Genomic DNA, 16,795 nt, shown 5'->3' on the forward strand with positions numbered 1-16,795 from the left:
AATGCTGGTTAATATTATAAAGTATCTAAATAATTCTTCTAAAATATTTAATATAAAATATTGGAAATAACAACTTTGACAATTCGATATGTACACAGAACACTGGAAACAGAAAATCATGTACAAGGCCAAAAATAATGCACATTAACCCTTTAGGTATCACTTTTATCTTCTGGTCCCAGCATCATACTAGCATATACAGGGCATGCTAATTACTCAGGTCATCAGATCACAAACGTCAAGGTTTAAGTGTTAGGAATGTATTTCAGTCATCACACTTTAACAATGTTTAAAAAACCACTGGTTGTATTCAGATCAAGTGACTCTATTTCCCATATTTCCCTTTGTCAACAGGTCTTGGACAAAAAGATGAGCTGGAAAAACTGTGATTACAGGATCCAACATGACATGTAGTGCCAATGATTCACTTAAAAGGTGGCATAAAGTTATATACGAAAGTCTTACAGGACATGAAAGACAATAAATATATCAACTTGTAAATAAAACTAAGCAGTTCACCTTCTGCTTGCTTCCTCGGCTCTTACGTCTCTTCAGGAAGGAGAAGCCAGAGCAAATCAGAACTGTTGAGGGCAGCATAGGGAAGGTGCTAGGGAGAAGTGCCAGATTATAAAGGGACATTTAAAAGTATTACCCATCTATCCTTCCCCACTCCTGCTAAAGTAGGAACTGGTTCCAGCCCACTCTCCCTCCCCGACGTCCAGTGCAGCTCTCTTCCCCCAGCACTGTGAAAACAGCCACTGCCTTTCAGACGACATCTAAGGGTAGACCTATTCCCTACGAGGAACACTTGGCGGGGGCGGGGGGACCGTGGCATCCTTTGTTTTGGTCTTTTAACTTATTTTTATTATATATTGACAAATTATAGTTGTATATATTTCTAAAGCACAAAGTAGTGTTATGATTTTTGAATACAATGTGAAATGATTAAATTAAGCTAATTATTAGTAACATAAACATCACCTCAAATATTTAACATTCTTTGTGATGAGAACATTAGAAATTTACTCTTAGCAATATTAAAAATGTACGGTACTCAATTATTACCTATATTCAGCATGCTGTGTGACTGATCTAAAAAAAAAAGATTTATTCCTCCTATCTAACTGAGGCTTGGCATTCTTTGACTAACATCTCCCCATTCTGAGAAGAGTTTTCACAAATTTGAGGAACAGACCCTATATTACAGGTTTGAACACTTCACAACACCAAAGAATCTGAACCCATCCTCAACATGAGGGCAGGTGAGACATTTTTTACAAATGAGCAGGTAACACCCAGAGAGGTTAAGTGGTTCAGCCATGGGGCAGACAAGGAAGTTAGGTGTAACGTTTCTTCCTCTGTGACAACTCTTCTCAAACTTTAATGTGCATACGATTTGCTTGGATCTCATCAAAATGCACTGGAGTTGGGGTAAGGGGGGGCTTCTCATTCTGCATTTCTCATTAGCTCCCAGGAAATGTCAATGCTCTTGGTCTGTGGGCCACACTTGGAGAAGCAAGGGTCTACAACACAAAAAGGGAGCCACCTCTGCCTTTCTGGGCCATGAGACACCTGCTTCGGGGCTACCTGCCTCCCACAGCACATCCCCAGGCAAAAGACCCACTGCATATGTGAGCAGCTGTCTATAAGACTCTGCTAATATATTTTCTGAGAGCACCATGATTATATGAACAGCAAAGAAGTAACACAATCTAAACTTGAGAGGTCTATTTGCTGAGAAAAAAACTAATCTTTTACTCAAGAAGTAGTCCTTAAAGTGAACATGATATCAAGGTATAAAAAAACCCAGCATATTAAATTTCATAGTAAAATGCCATATGTGCACACATATACCTAGAGTATGAATGCTAAGAAATTCAATGCATTCTGTCATAATAAAGTGCTACCACCGGTCCCAGCTAAAATCATCTTCTCTTCCAAATACAAGGAAAAAACCTTGAATTGTAAGGAAAATTACTGCATTGCCTGCCAGCACAAGGCCACAGGCTCCCCATTTGATCTGAAACACAAGAAAAGAAGGATTAAATCCTTACTTCCTTCATACTGTACTCTTTGCAAAACTCTGTTATTTTCTGCATTAGAAACATCCAATGAAATATTACACAAAGCTGCTAAAAGGCTTAATAATGTAACAGGCAGAAATAGTAAACTGTGCAGTAATTAGACTAATTACTTCTGCAATGCTTGTTAATTAAGTCTGGTATCATCCTTAACATTTTCCCTATTAGTCATATTTCTCTACTGGTTTTTAACTGACGATGATTGCCTTAAGTAAAATACAAGTAGTAAGATTATAAAGAGTCCAATTACAATATTAGGTACTGAAAGTTCTGCACATATTGACTTCTTTCATAGAAAATAGGAATTGGAGAGTTATGGATTCATTTGTTTCTTTTCTAGGCAAGAAAAGACTTTAAATAATAATCTGCACACAAATGAAAGCAGCTTTTCAGCTTGGCAGATGGTTTTACAGAGGCACAGTTGGGGGTAAGAGTACCCTCTAGTGGGCACTTTTTGTTTTAATTTAACCGATAGAAATATCGATGAAATTTCTTCACAAAATGATGGCAGTATCAAAAGGGGAAAATATAAATATTTACAGCAGCGCTTAAGAAATGCTAGTCTGAGGCACAAGGAGAATAAAATCATGACAATCTTGCATTCAGAAACCTTCAATGCTTCCTTATTAGATAAAGTTCAAACTGGCATGCTATTCAGACCCTTGCTAATTAGGCTTCATGTTTACTCATGAAGTATTCCTTAAAGTGAACATGATATTAAGGTAGAAAAAATAACCCTGCATATTAAATTTCATAGTAAAATACCACATGTGCATATATATACCTAGAGTATGAATTCTAAGAAATTCAATGCATTCTGTCAGAATAAAGTGCTACCACCGGTCCCAGCTAAAATCATCTTCTCTTCCACACACAAGGAAAAAACCTTGAATTGTAAGGAAATACAATAGTTATATATACAACCTTTCTAGCCTTAATCTCAACTACTTTCTTTTTGTTCCATCATATTGGACTGTTCTTTATTCTACATATTGCATTTTCACACTTGGGTGTCATTCCATGTAATAGCTTTCCCTACTTTAATCCAACTACTTATCCTTGGAGGCCTGTATCAAGTGCCAGTCGGAATTTCTCTCTTCTTGGTGCTCCTGTGGCATTCTGATCATGTTTCAATTAGCAAACATAGTACACTTATAGTAAACCTACCCGGCAATCTAGTTTCTGTGTTCTTTAGGAGCAGAGACAGTATCTGGCTCTTATTTGTGGTGTTTTACAAATAGCAGATGGTCCAAATATACTTACTGAATGAATAAACAGGACTTGTGCATATCTGATATTCAATGCCCCAAACAAGAGTTTCATAAAATTAAAATAGAATGTAGTTCGAGGGATTAAAAAACAAATAGTAGGAATGACAGCAAACATCAAAGAACCGAATAAATTACAACCACAATGTGTTCTGGAGACAAAAAAAAAATTTTTATAGTGGACACAAAGATGTCATCTTATTCATTATATTTTCTAGTTGCTACATAGTTGTCCCTCAATATATAACTATTGTATTGAGAATTGAGTCAACAATCCCATTTGCAGGACAAGATTTTGATATGATTTTCATTTTGTAACTAGAAAAGTATTGCTAGTATAGTCCCTGTGTAATGCCATAAGATTTAAGAGGCAGGAATTTACTTACGAACAATTCCAGAGAACAGCTTAAAGTAGAAAAAGCAAGAAACATGCTTGTAAGAGAAACAAAGAAAGCATTCTGAAAACATGGCTGAGATACTGATAGTTGATCTAAAGTGGAGGAAGAGAGAAACTAAAGCTACATCTAGCTTGGAGTATAAACTCTACGCAATGAAAATGAAATTGAGGTCCCAGACACAGGCCTTTCAAGTAAACTCAGCAAAACAATAGAAAACAAAACTTACCACAGCCACACGAGCAAGAATAACAGGAAATCCAAAGGCAGAAACGACAATTCCAGTAGTGAAGAAATATGCCAGTTCCCGACAGGCACTACTGGTGGCATCGGAGTCATAGGTGACTCTTTTGGCAATGAAGTGGGGAATGGGGGAGATGGCGTGGAAAATCAGGACGAACAAGGGCCAGTAAACGCTGTCAGTTGGACCCAGACAAGACCCAAAAAGAAAAGTTACATTTTAAACAGTTACATTTTAAATGAAAGACATGCTACTCTTTCAAAATCATTGTTATTTAAATGTCTAGGTCAAAAAATTCATCAATTGTGACTATTAGAACATAAGATGATTTCTATCAGGAATAGATAAGTAGTGATGATTTAAAAATTATTAATACTAGTTCATTAATATGTGGGTAGCTTATATTGTAAGAAACAACTATCCAATATATAATCTAGAAACTTTACTGTTTTCGGTATTACTGAGCTGCAATTTCTTTTAAAGACAGAATTTTGACTTAGTCATCTCTGTTTTCCCTACAGAACACAATACAGTGGTTTGCGACATGCTAAATCAGTAAAGATCTTTTTAGTGCATGCATGCTTGCTTGATACCTTTCAATGGCTTAGAATAAAACCCAAATTCCTTGCCCCAGCCTTCAAAGTCTTATATGACTGGGTATTGTCTATTTCTTCCATTCCTGTTGTACCGTCTTCCCTTCATTTGCTTAATCTTAGCCACACCAGCCTTCTTTCTGTTCCTTGACCACTCTGAGCTCATAGTTGCTTTGGGGCCTTTGCACTAGCTGTGTCCTCTGCTTGGAATGCTCTTCCCCTGATCTTCTCGTCTGCTAGCTCCTTCATATAGTGTGATCTAACTGACAGATTCCTCCCAAAAGTGGCTTTCCCTGACCATCAACTCTAATGTACCCCAGGTCACCCTCGAACCCTTTTATGTACGGTACTTATTCCCATGTCATATTTTCTTGCTTATGAGAACAGAGACCTGATTAGTCTTGGTCAATCACCATTTATCTCCAGGGCCTCGAATGAATGAGGTGCTGCATTGATGCTTGTTGAATGAATGAAATAAGAAGTGGATTTTAAGTACGGAAGACATGAAAATAAGTATGCTCACTGGTAAAAACTTTAGATGCACTCTAATGTTTATGATAACAGATCAGAATAATACTCTAATGCAAAAACAAAACAAAACAAAACTGCTTTCTTTCCAAATTTCAATTGATTTGCATTTATAAAATATTGCCATCTGGTTTCCAATGATGTTTTCTCTATAAGTACTTCAAAAATAATCTTTCATTTTTTTCTCCATCAGTTACACATTATGATTCATTTCTTAAGAAAAAAACATAGTCTCTACTCATTTTTACGTACATCACAATAATTCATATCGCCACAATACTGTGATAACAGATCCACACAGATAGCTAGCACCTACAAGCAGGAGTTGGGGTAAAGCCAAACTAATGAAAGCTTTCCATTTCAGACACAGATCCAGGTAACCAAAAAGCAAGAAGGGAAAGTGTCCTTCATCAAGAGGACTCAGGATGGAAACACTGAGTTTAGATTCCTAATTCTAAACGAGAGGAATTATAATATTAATATGTTTCAAGAATCACCAAGCAATACTGTTGGAGGAGCCCTTAGAGATGCTCTAGTTCAAAGCCCTTCTTTTACCAGGAGGAAAGGAGATACAGAGAAGGGATGAGGCCTGGAATAGACCCAGCTGTCACCTGACATGCCCCTAGCCAAGAGTTCTTAATTCTTCCTGGAATACAGTGACAGTTTTCTAAAAAACAATCTAAGGGACTCCACATTTCCATTCAGAGTAAGCAACTGAATATACTAGTGAAATATACTATTCAGTAAATATGTAGGCCAGGGGTTGGCAAACTCTTTCTGAAAAGGGCCAAAAAGTAAATATTTCAGATTTGCAAGCCATAAAGTTTTTGTTTCAACTACTTAATTCTGCCTTTTTAGTGCAAAAGCAGACAAAGATAATTCATAAACAAATTAGCATGGCTGTATTCCAATAAAACTTTCATTATAAAAACAGGCAGCAGGCCATATGTGGCCTATGGGCCAGTTTGCTGACCTCTGATGTAGACGATAATCCTAGGTCACTATCATTAAGATATAAAATTAATTTCTTTGTATTAGCAGTAATGGGTCATGTTCTTACCTTATAGAGACACAGTGTATAACAGATTACTAAAACACCTGGATTTAGAGTTGGTTGTAGAATAATGGAAAAACCTTTGGTCAAGAGATTCAGAATACAATCTCCACTTCCATCTCTGCTACTTATTGCTATGCAATCTGGGTAAGTCTCTACCTACTCTGGGCTTTGGTTTCCCAGCTAGAAATGAGGCTAGTAGTAACTTACATCCCTAAGGCTAGAATAAAGTAATAGCTGTGGAAGGCTCTGAACAGATATAAGTTATTGCTTATATATGGATCCCTGTCGTGTTTAAACAATGGCTGGGATAGTTGGCCAGGACTGGGATGGTAGATGTGAACTCATCAATGTCATAACAACTTATTCCAGGTGCTCTCAGTTAATCACATCATCTTCTATCCATTTGCTCAAGCCAATCACCTGGGAGACATCCACGAACTCTCTCCCCTTGTTGTTGAACTCTGACATCAATTCACAAAACCTGTTGGTTCTCCCTCCTGGATTGCTCTCCTTTTCTTTCCATTCCCACTGCCACAGCCCTAAATTTTGCTTGATTTATGACTACAGTCCCTTACTCTTCTCCCTGACTACACTCTCAGCACTTCTCTATCTTGTCTCACATTTTGGCCACAGTGACCTTTTAACATAACCCCCTCCCCACTCCCACCTCCGAACCTGTTCTTAAGCTATCTTCCCAGCTCCTATTGCCTGAGTAGACAACCTAACCTCTTCTGCATGACATACAGGGCCCTGAGGGATGACTCCATGTTCTTGACCAGCCCATCTTTGCCACTCCCAACTACAGTTTATGCTCTGCCATAATGAACCACATGTGGTTTCCTGAAACGTCTATGTGCTTTCATGTCTGTGGGCCTTAGCATATGTCTTTCCTGCTGCTGAAAGTCCTCCTTCCTCTGAGATCTGTATGGCCTGCTTCCTGATTTTCTTGACGTTTCTGCTCACATGTCACCCCTCAGAGAGGCCTTCCCTTGCCACCCTCTTCCCAGCCTCTGTACCCTTTATCTATTTTTCGTGACACTTCTACCTCTGACAGAATGCACATTGTTGTTTTCTGTATATTGTCTATCTCCCCCACAAATACAGACTCTGAGAAAGCAGAATCTTTGTTCTCTTATTTCGTAATTCTCACTTCCCATACAGTGGCTGGCACAGGTAAGCACTCAACTGACAGGTGTCGAATAAAAAACTGGTTGAATGTTCCCTCTGCCTGGAATGCCCTCCCCTGACTCATAAGCCTAAGAAACTCTTACTTATCCACCAAGTCTTGGCTCAGATACAACCTCTGCAATGCAGCACTCCTGACTGTCCCACTGAAACCCAGGTGCAGGTCCTCTGCACTCGCAGGGTGCTTGCATGCAACTCCACTGCAGACGCTGTCTTACTGACTGGACTGTCTACCTGTCTCTCACTCACAACCAGAATTGTAGTTCCTTGAGGACAGGACTGTGTCTCTTCATTCTCACACCCCAGGTGATCCAGAGTAGGTGTTAAACAAATGTTTATTAAATGAATAAATCAATTTTTAAAAGAGCTTTTCTCTGCACAAATATACCTGACCCATGAAGGGACTGTGTTCATAATCTGGGCTTTACTAACTTATTGGTTAGTGTTTAGTGACCAAACTCTTTAACACCCAAACTAACAGTGACAAAGAAACAAAAAGAGGAATAGTTCTTTCTGAAATGATAACTTACCCATAATCCTCTAAGGCACAGCCCAGCATAAGAAAAGTCAGCCCAATAGCCCCACTGAAGGATAATGCCACGAGAGCTGTGAAAAACAAAACCAAGAGTTAAAGGTCCCAGATCAGTAGTTGCCAGGGGCTGGAGCGTTCAGGGAAAATGGGGAATGACTAAAAATAGGTACAGAATTTCTTATGGGTATGATGAAATGTTCTGTAATTAGATAGTAGTGACAGTTTCACCACCTTATGAATATACTAAAAACCATAAAAGTTTACACTTTAAAAAGGTTAATTTTATGGTATATGAATTATACCTCAATAAAAAAGTTTACTAAAAAAGGCCCAAAATTTAAGCAAATGTAACAGTTTACTTATTTTATTAATTGATGTTGCATTTGACTATCAAATGACTGCTATTGTGGACTACATATTTGTGTTCCCCTCAAATTCATATGTTGAATCCCTACCTCCCCGCCATGAGATGCTATTAGGAGGTGGGGGCTTTGGGAGGTAATTAGGTTTAGATGAGGTCTTGAGGGTGGAGTCTCCACCATGGAATAGGTGTCCTCATAAGAAGAGAAAGAGACTAGAGCTCTCTCTGCTTTCTACCATGTAAAGACAAAAAGAGAAGATGGCCATCTGCAAACCAAGAAGAAGACCCTCACCAGAACCAGATGTGCCTGCACCTTGATTTTGGACTTCCCAGCCTCCAGAACTGTAAAAAATAAATGTTTCTTGTTTAAGCCACCCAGTCTATATTTGTTATAGTCACCCACACTGATTGAGACAACTACCTGTGTCCACCACTTTAAAATCATAAGGTAGAGAAAAAGCTCAAGTAATGCCAGTACCTAACCCCTATCTAATTTATGAATTCCCTCTGTATTTGTCACAAGAGACCAGTCAGCCAGTCCGCGCAACTCCAGCGAAGGGAAGCTCACTTCCACCCGAGGCAGGTCATTTCATTCTGACAGTTTCTAAATGCTGAAAACTCTCCTTCTTTAACTTATATCCAGAACTGCGTCCCTGTAATATGTACCTTTGCCTCCCCAAACCACAGTACTTCAAGTATTTTAAGATTGCTTTCATGTCTTCATAGAATACAATTCCCTGCATCTGCTGGACATTCCAACTCTGAGAGTATAGGAATGTATTTGCCCTCGTCAGGCTGCTGAGTGAGAGACAGAATATCAGGGTTGTTAAAAAATCTTGAGCTACATCACAAACATGGATCAAATCTTAACTCTGCCACCAACTGGTTGTGTGACCTTGGGTAGAATCTGAACCTCTTTGAACCTGAGTTCTCACCTGACTGAGGCTCAAAGTTTATGGGAATTAAATAACCATGTAAAAATGCTTGGTAAAAGAAGGTGCTCAATAAATAAATGTGGACTGATGCAGGATCTACTCATTTTATTAATGTTCATTGATAAAAGTACAAATCAAGAATGGAAAACCAAATACCAATGTACTCACTATTGGAACTAACTGATGAGCACACACACGTGCATAGAGGGAAATAAACCTCAGTGGAAATCAACCGGCAGGAGGGGCAAAAACCTACCTAACAGGTACTATGAACACTATTTGGGTGACAGGCACACCTTTAGCAGGGACTCAAACATTACAAAAGTGATCCATGTAATCTAGAACATTTGTACCTTCTAAATATTTTGAAATTAAAACAAAGGTATAAATCAAAAACATAGGACACTATATTATCCAAATTTTCTTCTGAAAAAAAATCTATAATGCTTACAATTAATCATTGATTAAACTAATGAACATTTTTTATTGTTTCCCTTTACTTTGAGAGGAAATGTAGGGAAACTGTTTTATAGGAAGATGTCAAGGAGCTTTTAAAAAACATCTGGGGGCAGGGGAGGAAGGGATGGGTATATTCACACCTAATGGGTGTGGTGTGCACTGTCTGGGGGATGGACACGCTTGTAGCTATGACGTGGGCGGGGCAAAGGCAAATATGTAACCTAAACATTTGTACCCTCATAATATGCTGAAATAAAAATAAATAAATAATTAAAATAAATAAATAAAAAAACATCTGGGACCAGGCATGGTGGCTCACGTCTATAATCCTAGCACTCTAGGAGGCTGCGGCAGGAGGATCGCTTGAAGCCATGAGTTCCAGACCAGCCTGGGCAAGAGAAAAATTAGCCAGGCGTGGTGGCACATCCCTGTAGTCCCAGCTACTCTGGAGGCTGAGGCAGGAGGGTCGCTTAAGCCCAGGAGTTCGAGGATGCAGTGAGCTATGACGAAGCCACTGCACTCCACTCCAGTCTGGGCAACAGAGTGAGACCCTGTCTGAAATTTAAATAAGTAAATAAGTAAGTAAGTAAGTAAATCTGGAAGTATACAGATGTTAGGGAATAAGGAAGAATTTTCAATTTTAACTTATTATATCTTTTCCATTTAGTACATGCCACTTTTTAATAGAAAAATGCCCACATGTGGAGGGCATTTTTCATTACAGATGACCTTTTCCCAGCTAGCTTGGCTCTCCTCCTCTGTTCCTGACCATCTGTAGTACTCTCTCCTCCATGAGACCTGTCAAAGCTAAGAATCACAGACCTCTTCCTTCTGTGCTGACACCAATCTCTCAAGATTCACAACTGTATTTCTGTTTGATTCTTTTTGACCCTTTTTTTCCTCTTTTCTCAGAAATCACATCCTCTGCATCTCTTAAAGCTGGAGTTGACCAGGAATCCAGCCCCATCTCTCTTTTCACTCCACACACTCCTGCTGAGAAACCGCATTTGACCCAAAGTTCCTAGTATCACAAGGGCCAGGCCACAACTGAGGATCCAGCCCAGAGTAGGTCCTAAGAACTAGACCTGCATCTCCACCTCCAATCTGGACTTCTCTGCCCGGACAGCTGGCAACGACCTCAAATTCAACATGTGTAAAACTGAACCACCATCCCCACCCTCTCCTTCTAAACACACACTTTATCTTCCATTTCAACATCCTACCTTAGAGGATTGCCACCATCACTGCACTCTATCTTCCAGCAAATCAGCAAGTCAAGGGGACGCCATCTCCCAGACCTTACTCAAATCCACCCTCTTCTTCAGAACTCTCTGCTACTGCCCTAGTGCAAAAGCCTTATCATCTCGTGCCTGCCTCCAACCGTGACTCTTCCAATCCATCCTCCCTCCACACAGCAGGCAGTGATCTTTCAAATATACATGGCCACTGTCCCCCTTTGCAGTTGCTTTCACAGCCTACAAGTTGTTCTGGCCCTGAAGCTCACCATGGTCTGCCTCCTAAACTGCTTTTCCAGTTTCAACCCTCACCACTAAGTTCCAGTCCTTACTAAGAGAGCTTAAATTCCTGAAGAGAACAAGGCATGTTCTTTCATGCTCCCTGCCCCACGTCATGTGTTATTCTCTCCACTTGGAATATACTCCACCTTCACACCATGCCTTGTCAGGTGAAGCCTTATTGGTCTCTTTGGATTCAGTTCAAGCTTTGCCTCTTCCATGAAAACAGTCCTCTTTCTCCCTGGAGCAGGGTTAAGCAATCCCATCTGTATTAGTTCCCCAGGGCTGTGGTTATAAAGTACCACACACTGGGCAGCTCAGAACAACAGAAATTTATTCTCTCACAGTTCTGGAGGCTAAACTTTTGAAACAAAGGTGTCAGCAGGGCCATACTGCCTCTCATGGCTGTAGAGAACAATCCTTCCTTGCCTCTTCCTAACACCTGGTGACTGCCAGCAATCTTTGGTGCTCCTTGGCTTGCGCCTGCATCGCTCCAATTTCTGCCTCCGTCTTCACATGGTGTTCACCCTGTATGTCTCCATGTCTAAACTTCCCTCTTCTTACAAGGACACCAGTCATCGGATTAGGGCCCACCTTAAGCCAGTATCATTTTAAGTTGATTATTAATACATCTGCAAAGAACCTATTTCCAAATAAGGTCACATTCACAGGTTCTAGTGAATTAGTACTTGAACATATCTTTTTGGGAGACAAAAATCCAACCCACCATCTCTGTGCTCCGACCGCATCTAAGCACCTAGACACTTACGCAGTAATATAACTATTTCCAGCTCTGTCACCCAAAAATAACTTAATTTTCTTTCTATTCCAAGTCTCCAACATGCAACAGTTCCTCAATAAAATCTGACTTATTTGCAAAATGCTCCCTTCCCTTAGTCCTTTTCCATTTCATAAACTATCTTCCTTTTTACTACATAACAATTTCTAACACATTCACACATAAACATTATTATTTGGCAGTTTCTGGTCGTGTAGTACTATCTTTCATCTGTTTTCTGCATTGGCTTCAAATGGATATATTACACAGGTGGACACTGTCCAAGTAAACCATGTTTATTAAACTGATATTGAATATCAAAGTCAGTCAGAAATAATGATACAATGTATGTGCTGCTAACAGTTCACACACTCAGATAAATTCATAATGAACACACATGCATATATTCTGTATTCATGTTTATAGCAGATGTTGATTAACTGGAAGGATCTTTTAGTACAAATTTCAAGGATAGAAACTCCAACGTAAAAACAAGTTATGCTACTATTTGAAAGATTAGAAATGGAATGGTTTCCTACAAAAATAACAGGAAACCTTCCAACTACCTCTTCCCTTCCTCATCCCTCTGAAGACATAAGGAAAGGGGTGTCCTCTGTACCTTTTTATCAACTGCCCCATACAAAAACACACACTGCACAAACACTACTTTCTTGTCTGTCCACAGATGAACAGAGAAAACACTGAAGAAAGTAGTGTTAAAGTTGCACCTAATCTAGTCTTCACGATTACAAGAAATACAGCATTTCTGGGCGCTTTCCATTGACATCCACCCGCAGTCAACTCTGCCCAACTGGAAAAATCATTAGGAACAATAAGTTTCCCAACGCTGAGAACACTGGAGACAAAGCCTCCTTTGTAAGAAATGGAAACTCTAGAGGGGCAGGAAACGGAAGGTAAGGCATTAGGTTCGACACGTTAAGAAGTGGAAACCTAGCTTAAAAACTCGGGGGTGGAGGGCGCTCCGAGAACTGAGGAGGAGCTTGGGAGGTGATGCTCCCGGAGCCGGCCCGGGTCTTCCAGGAAGGCACTGCTCCCGGCCGAGGGTTCCGCCTGGAGGGTCTGGGGACGCCACTAGAGAGCGTGAAGGCCCGTGGCCTTGCAAAAAAGGGCTGAGGTTTCCCCCGAAACGCCCCTCCACCCGCACCCCAAGGGACAAAGAAAGCGGGCGAGCGCCTTTCCACCCGGAGGGCGGGAAGGCTGGCGGAGTGCAGGAGGCCGTTCCTCGCCGGCGCGCTGAAGGCGCAGCTCCAGGCGTAACCCGGAGCGGAGATGGCGACCGCACTGCTCAACAAGCGGGCCGGGGGCCACAGATGTACCTTTAACGCCCGCCATGTCTCCCGAGCTGGGGCCGCGGCTGCTTCCGGCTTCCTGCCACAGCCCGGGTCCCCGCCCAAGCCAGGACCGGGGCCGCCCCCAGAGTCCCGAGCCCGCCTCCGTCGCTCCCGAGCCCACCCTGGTCACGCAGAGCCCCGCCCTACAGGTCCATAACTCCGCCCCCAGCCAGCAGAGCCCCGCCCCGCCGGTATTGAGCCCGCCCATTCTGGTCCCAATCCCGCCCCCACCACGCAGAGTGCACAGCCTTCATCCCATAACTCCGCCCCCAGCACGCAGAGCCCCGCCTCTACGGGTTTGGACTCCACCCTTGTCACGCAGAGCCCCGCCCCTACGACGCCTCATCCCCACCACTTAAAGCCCCATCCATGCTCGTCCCCATACCGCCTCCACCACGTAGAGCTCCGCCCCTGCCGGTCTAGAACTCCGCCCCCAGTTTGCAGAACCCCGTCCTTATTGGTCCTGATCCCCGCCACTCAGAGCCCCCTCCCCATACTGGTCCCGACCAGGGCCCAGCCACTAAGGGCCCAGCCACTAAGAGCCCGGCTCCCGCAGGTTCTGAGCTACTCTCCCTACTCCTAGAGTTCTGCCCTAAGCCCTAAGGTCCGGCGCTGCACACCCAAGTTCGCCCAGGGTAACCCCGACCCTGCGCCCCGGGCTCTCCTCCTCTGTCCTGAGGCCTCCAGATAATCCCCAACCTTCCCCACCCTCCGCCCTTCCATCTGTGTGCTGGGGCCTGGGCTCCGCCTGGACCTCGGGCCCTGTTGCTCCCGCAGGTCACTTGGGACGAGGTCCGCACAGCCATGGAGTCTGCCAGGCGGAGGCCCGGCACTCCTAGCTGCCAGGAAACCTGCCAGAGAGTGGAGATGGAGCAAGTGGGCAAAGGGAGGAGAAGGTCGGCGGGGGGAGGTTACAGTCCGTGGCAGAGGGGCACTCACGCACCAACCGGCATTGCATTGTCTGAGCCCCTGTGAGCTTGTGTGTGCCTGTCGCGTTTACATGGCTGTGGCAGAGGGGGAGGGTGGGGGCACCAAAGAAAAGCCCCCCTAAGAGGCATCCCTACTTAAGAACTTGACGTTTGCATGGGCTTGCCTGCTTAATAGCAACATTAGCACTTTACTGAAACTAGCGGTTTTTTCCTTTACTCCCTGATTTATTTGTAGAGACAGAGACCATATAAGCTTTTTTGTGTCCGTTGCTTTCACGAACCTTTAAATCGTTATTACTTTCGTACCTTAGGACCTCAAAGTCTGCAGATAACCAAAATCAATGTTTAGATCCCAAGAGCCAGTTTGTACTTACCTTCCTCACAGTAATGGATAGTTTTGTCTTGATGAGAGCAATCTGGAAGACACCTTGGAAACCAACTGGCCCAAGTGCTTCATCTTCCCTTTAAGGATAAGGTGCAGAAAGGGTAGGACTTGACTGTCACGCAGCTCTTGGGAGGCCACTTCCCCTCATTATAGCTGAGAACTGCTCCACGGAACGGTGTGGTCCTTTCACTCCTGCTTTTTCTCAGTTTGAACAGGACTGAAAGAAAGGGGTCTGTGGGAACCAGGTTCCCCTGGCTACCTGAGAAGTAGAAATTCTCACCACCACCACCTTTCAGCCTCCTCACTCAGTTTACTTTTTCAAAATTACACACTGAGCACTTGAACATGTTATTGTCTCAACAAATGTCTAATTATCTCACTTTATTTTCCTAGCTCCTCTCATTTCTCCTCATGGATGGATGGCACACTCACTAAAAACGTTATGTTGTTAATATCTGACTCACTGCAGGTGTTTGGAGAGCCAGTACTACACTGTACTCTACTTCGTAGCCGTGAATCTACTCAAGATCATTGGGAGTGTGTGCCACCTTGGCTTAAGGATTATTTGGAGTGGAAGGCAAGTGAGAAGGAGATACATACAAGAAAAGCTCTCTGCTCTCCTCCTATTTGCCAAAAAGCAGGACATAAATTTACAAAGGTACCTCCTGCCTGCTCTACCAGGAAGGACAAAGGTTAGCCAGAGACAACTGTAGAACCTTGTCAGCCTGAAGATAGGACCAGAGGAATCTGCATAACAAATTTTACTATTTTGCCTTTATCTACCACTAGTTTCCCATGTATTTATCTTCCTACAACTTGCTGCCCCTACAGAGTCAAGGTCCTTTTTCTTTGTCTTGTCATTTCTTTAAAAATGTATTGTTCCTTTGCTAAGATGCTATATAAGCCCAAGTTCTAACCAAACCTTTGAGTTACTCATCTCTGGGTATTCAAATGTGTTGCTACACACACAATGCACATGTTCATACTCTTCTGTTTTTCTTCTGTTAATCGGTCTTTGTTCAGTCTAATTTACAGGGCCTTCACTGGAGAAGATAGAGGTAAAGATTTTTCTTCCTCTACAAGAGCTTATTTCCTTGTTTTGAGTATCATATTCTTTCTAATACCAGTTACAGCACTCAGGAGAAACTACACATCAGCTGGACCCTGGAAACCTGTGGTTTTTAGCTCCCTCAGTGGAGTGCTAAACTGTCTCATGAGGAAGTAAGACTTTTTTTCACCTTAATTGATTAGGCTATTCTATAAGTTTAAATTTCCCCCATTTTCCCTCCCATTCCCAACCACCCAGTATGTCTCTAGATTATCTAAATAGGGTTTGCTGGAACCTTCCATGTCAGCCTGACACCAGTCCCACAGAAGAGAAATGATTTTGGAAAAAACTGACAAGACTTCAGAGGCAGAACTTGATTGGAGTGCCCTAGGCTTAGCAGTAAGATACCAGAAGATGGTGGGAAGCAAAAATTGAAGTGTTTGCCCCAGGGTAATGTCTAGAATCAGAAAAATGCTTATCTCCATCAAGCTTTCTGCTCATACTAGCCATCCTTTCCAGGGTGCCAAACACTTTAAAGAGAAAGTTAGCCAACTTGCCCTAGGCCTTAACCCTCTGAGAAAATCTGCTTTTCTATTGCCAGATGTTGCACTGGATATTTTTCTTCCACTTACTCATTCTACATTTTCTCAAGAATAAAAGAGTCACCAGAAACAGAAAGTAAAATTCTAGAAACCTATCCCTTCTCCCCAACATGCCATTAGCATGTTGCTTGTATGTATAAGATCTGTGACTTCCGTCATGCTGCCTACGACTAAATAGACTTCTTAGGATGAATTTTAATATTCTCCTTCCATTCAGTAATCTCACACTTGAGCTAGGTTTTATTGTCTCCATTTTACAGATAGGAAAACTAGGTCTTAGTAACTAGTGAATGGGGAAGCTGAGATCAAGCCCCAAACTGTTCAACTCTGAAGTCAGATGGTCAACACTTGTACTATTCTCCACAGTAGATCTTGTGCACCAAGAAGGCAAGAATTCTCATAGTAATTAGAAATAACAGTAACCCCTTATGTGCAACAGGGCATCAAATCCACTTGTTGATATGATTCCCTCCTACATATCTATTAGTACAGTATTGGCTGAATTAACAAATATTAATTAGTTTACCATAATAGTATCACATCTCCCTATCC

General features: G+C 42.0%; 1 protein-coding gene across 1 annotated transcript; it reads right to left on the bottom strand.

The window, feature by feature from the left end:
• Positions 1-1,276: 1,276 nt before the first annotated feature.
• Positions 1,277-13,448, bottom strand: LEPROT. The gene is made up of 4 exons (XM_012639492.1): positions 13,265-13,448; positions 7,879-7,954; positions 3,974-4,160; positions 1,277-2,020 (listed from the first exon to the last, which is right to left on the bottom strand). Exons 1-4 carry the CDS (start codon positions 13,278-13,280, stop codon positions 1,904-1,906), a joined length of 396 nt encoding a protein of 131 aa, XP_012494946.1. The 5' UTR covers positions 13,281-13,448; the 3' UTR covers positions 1,277-1,903.
• Between the last annotated feature and the right edge of the window lie 3,347 nt (positions 13,449-16,795).

Source organism: Propithecus coquereli, unplaced genomic scaffold, assembly GCF_000956105.1.
Source record: "Propithecus coquereli isolate 6110/MARCELLA unplaced genomic scaffold, Pcoq_1.0 Scaffold14, whole genome shotgun sequence".
Taxonomy (NCBI): domain Eukaryota; kingdom Metazoa; phylum Chordata; class Mammalia; order Primates; family Indriidae; genus Propithecus; species Propithecus coquereli.

Bases quoted from the DNA above. Each gene is read 5' to 3' on its own strand.
- LEPROT (XM_012639492.1), bottom strand. The intron at 4,161-7,878 runs GTAAGTTATCAT...TCCAACTGACAG, and splicing joins TGTGCCTTAGAGGATTATGG to CGTTTACTGGCCCTTGTTCG. The intron at 2,021-3,973 runs GTAAGTTTTGTT...CTTGTGTTTCAG, and splicing joins TTCTTGCTCGTGTGGCTGTG to ATCAAATGGGGAGCCTGTGG.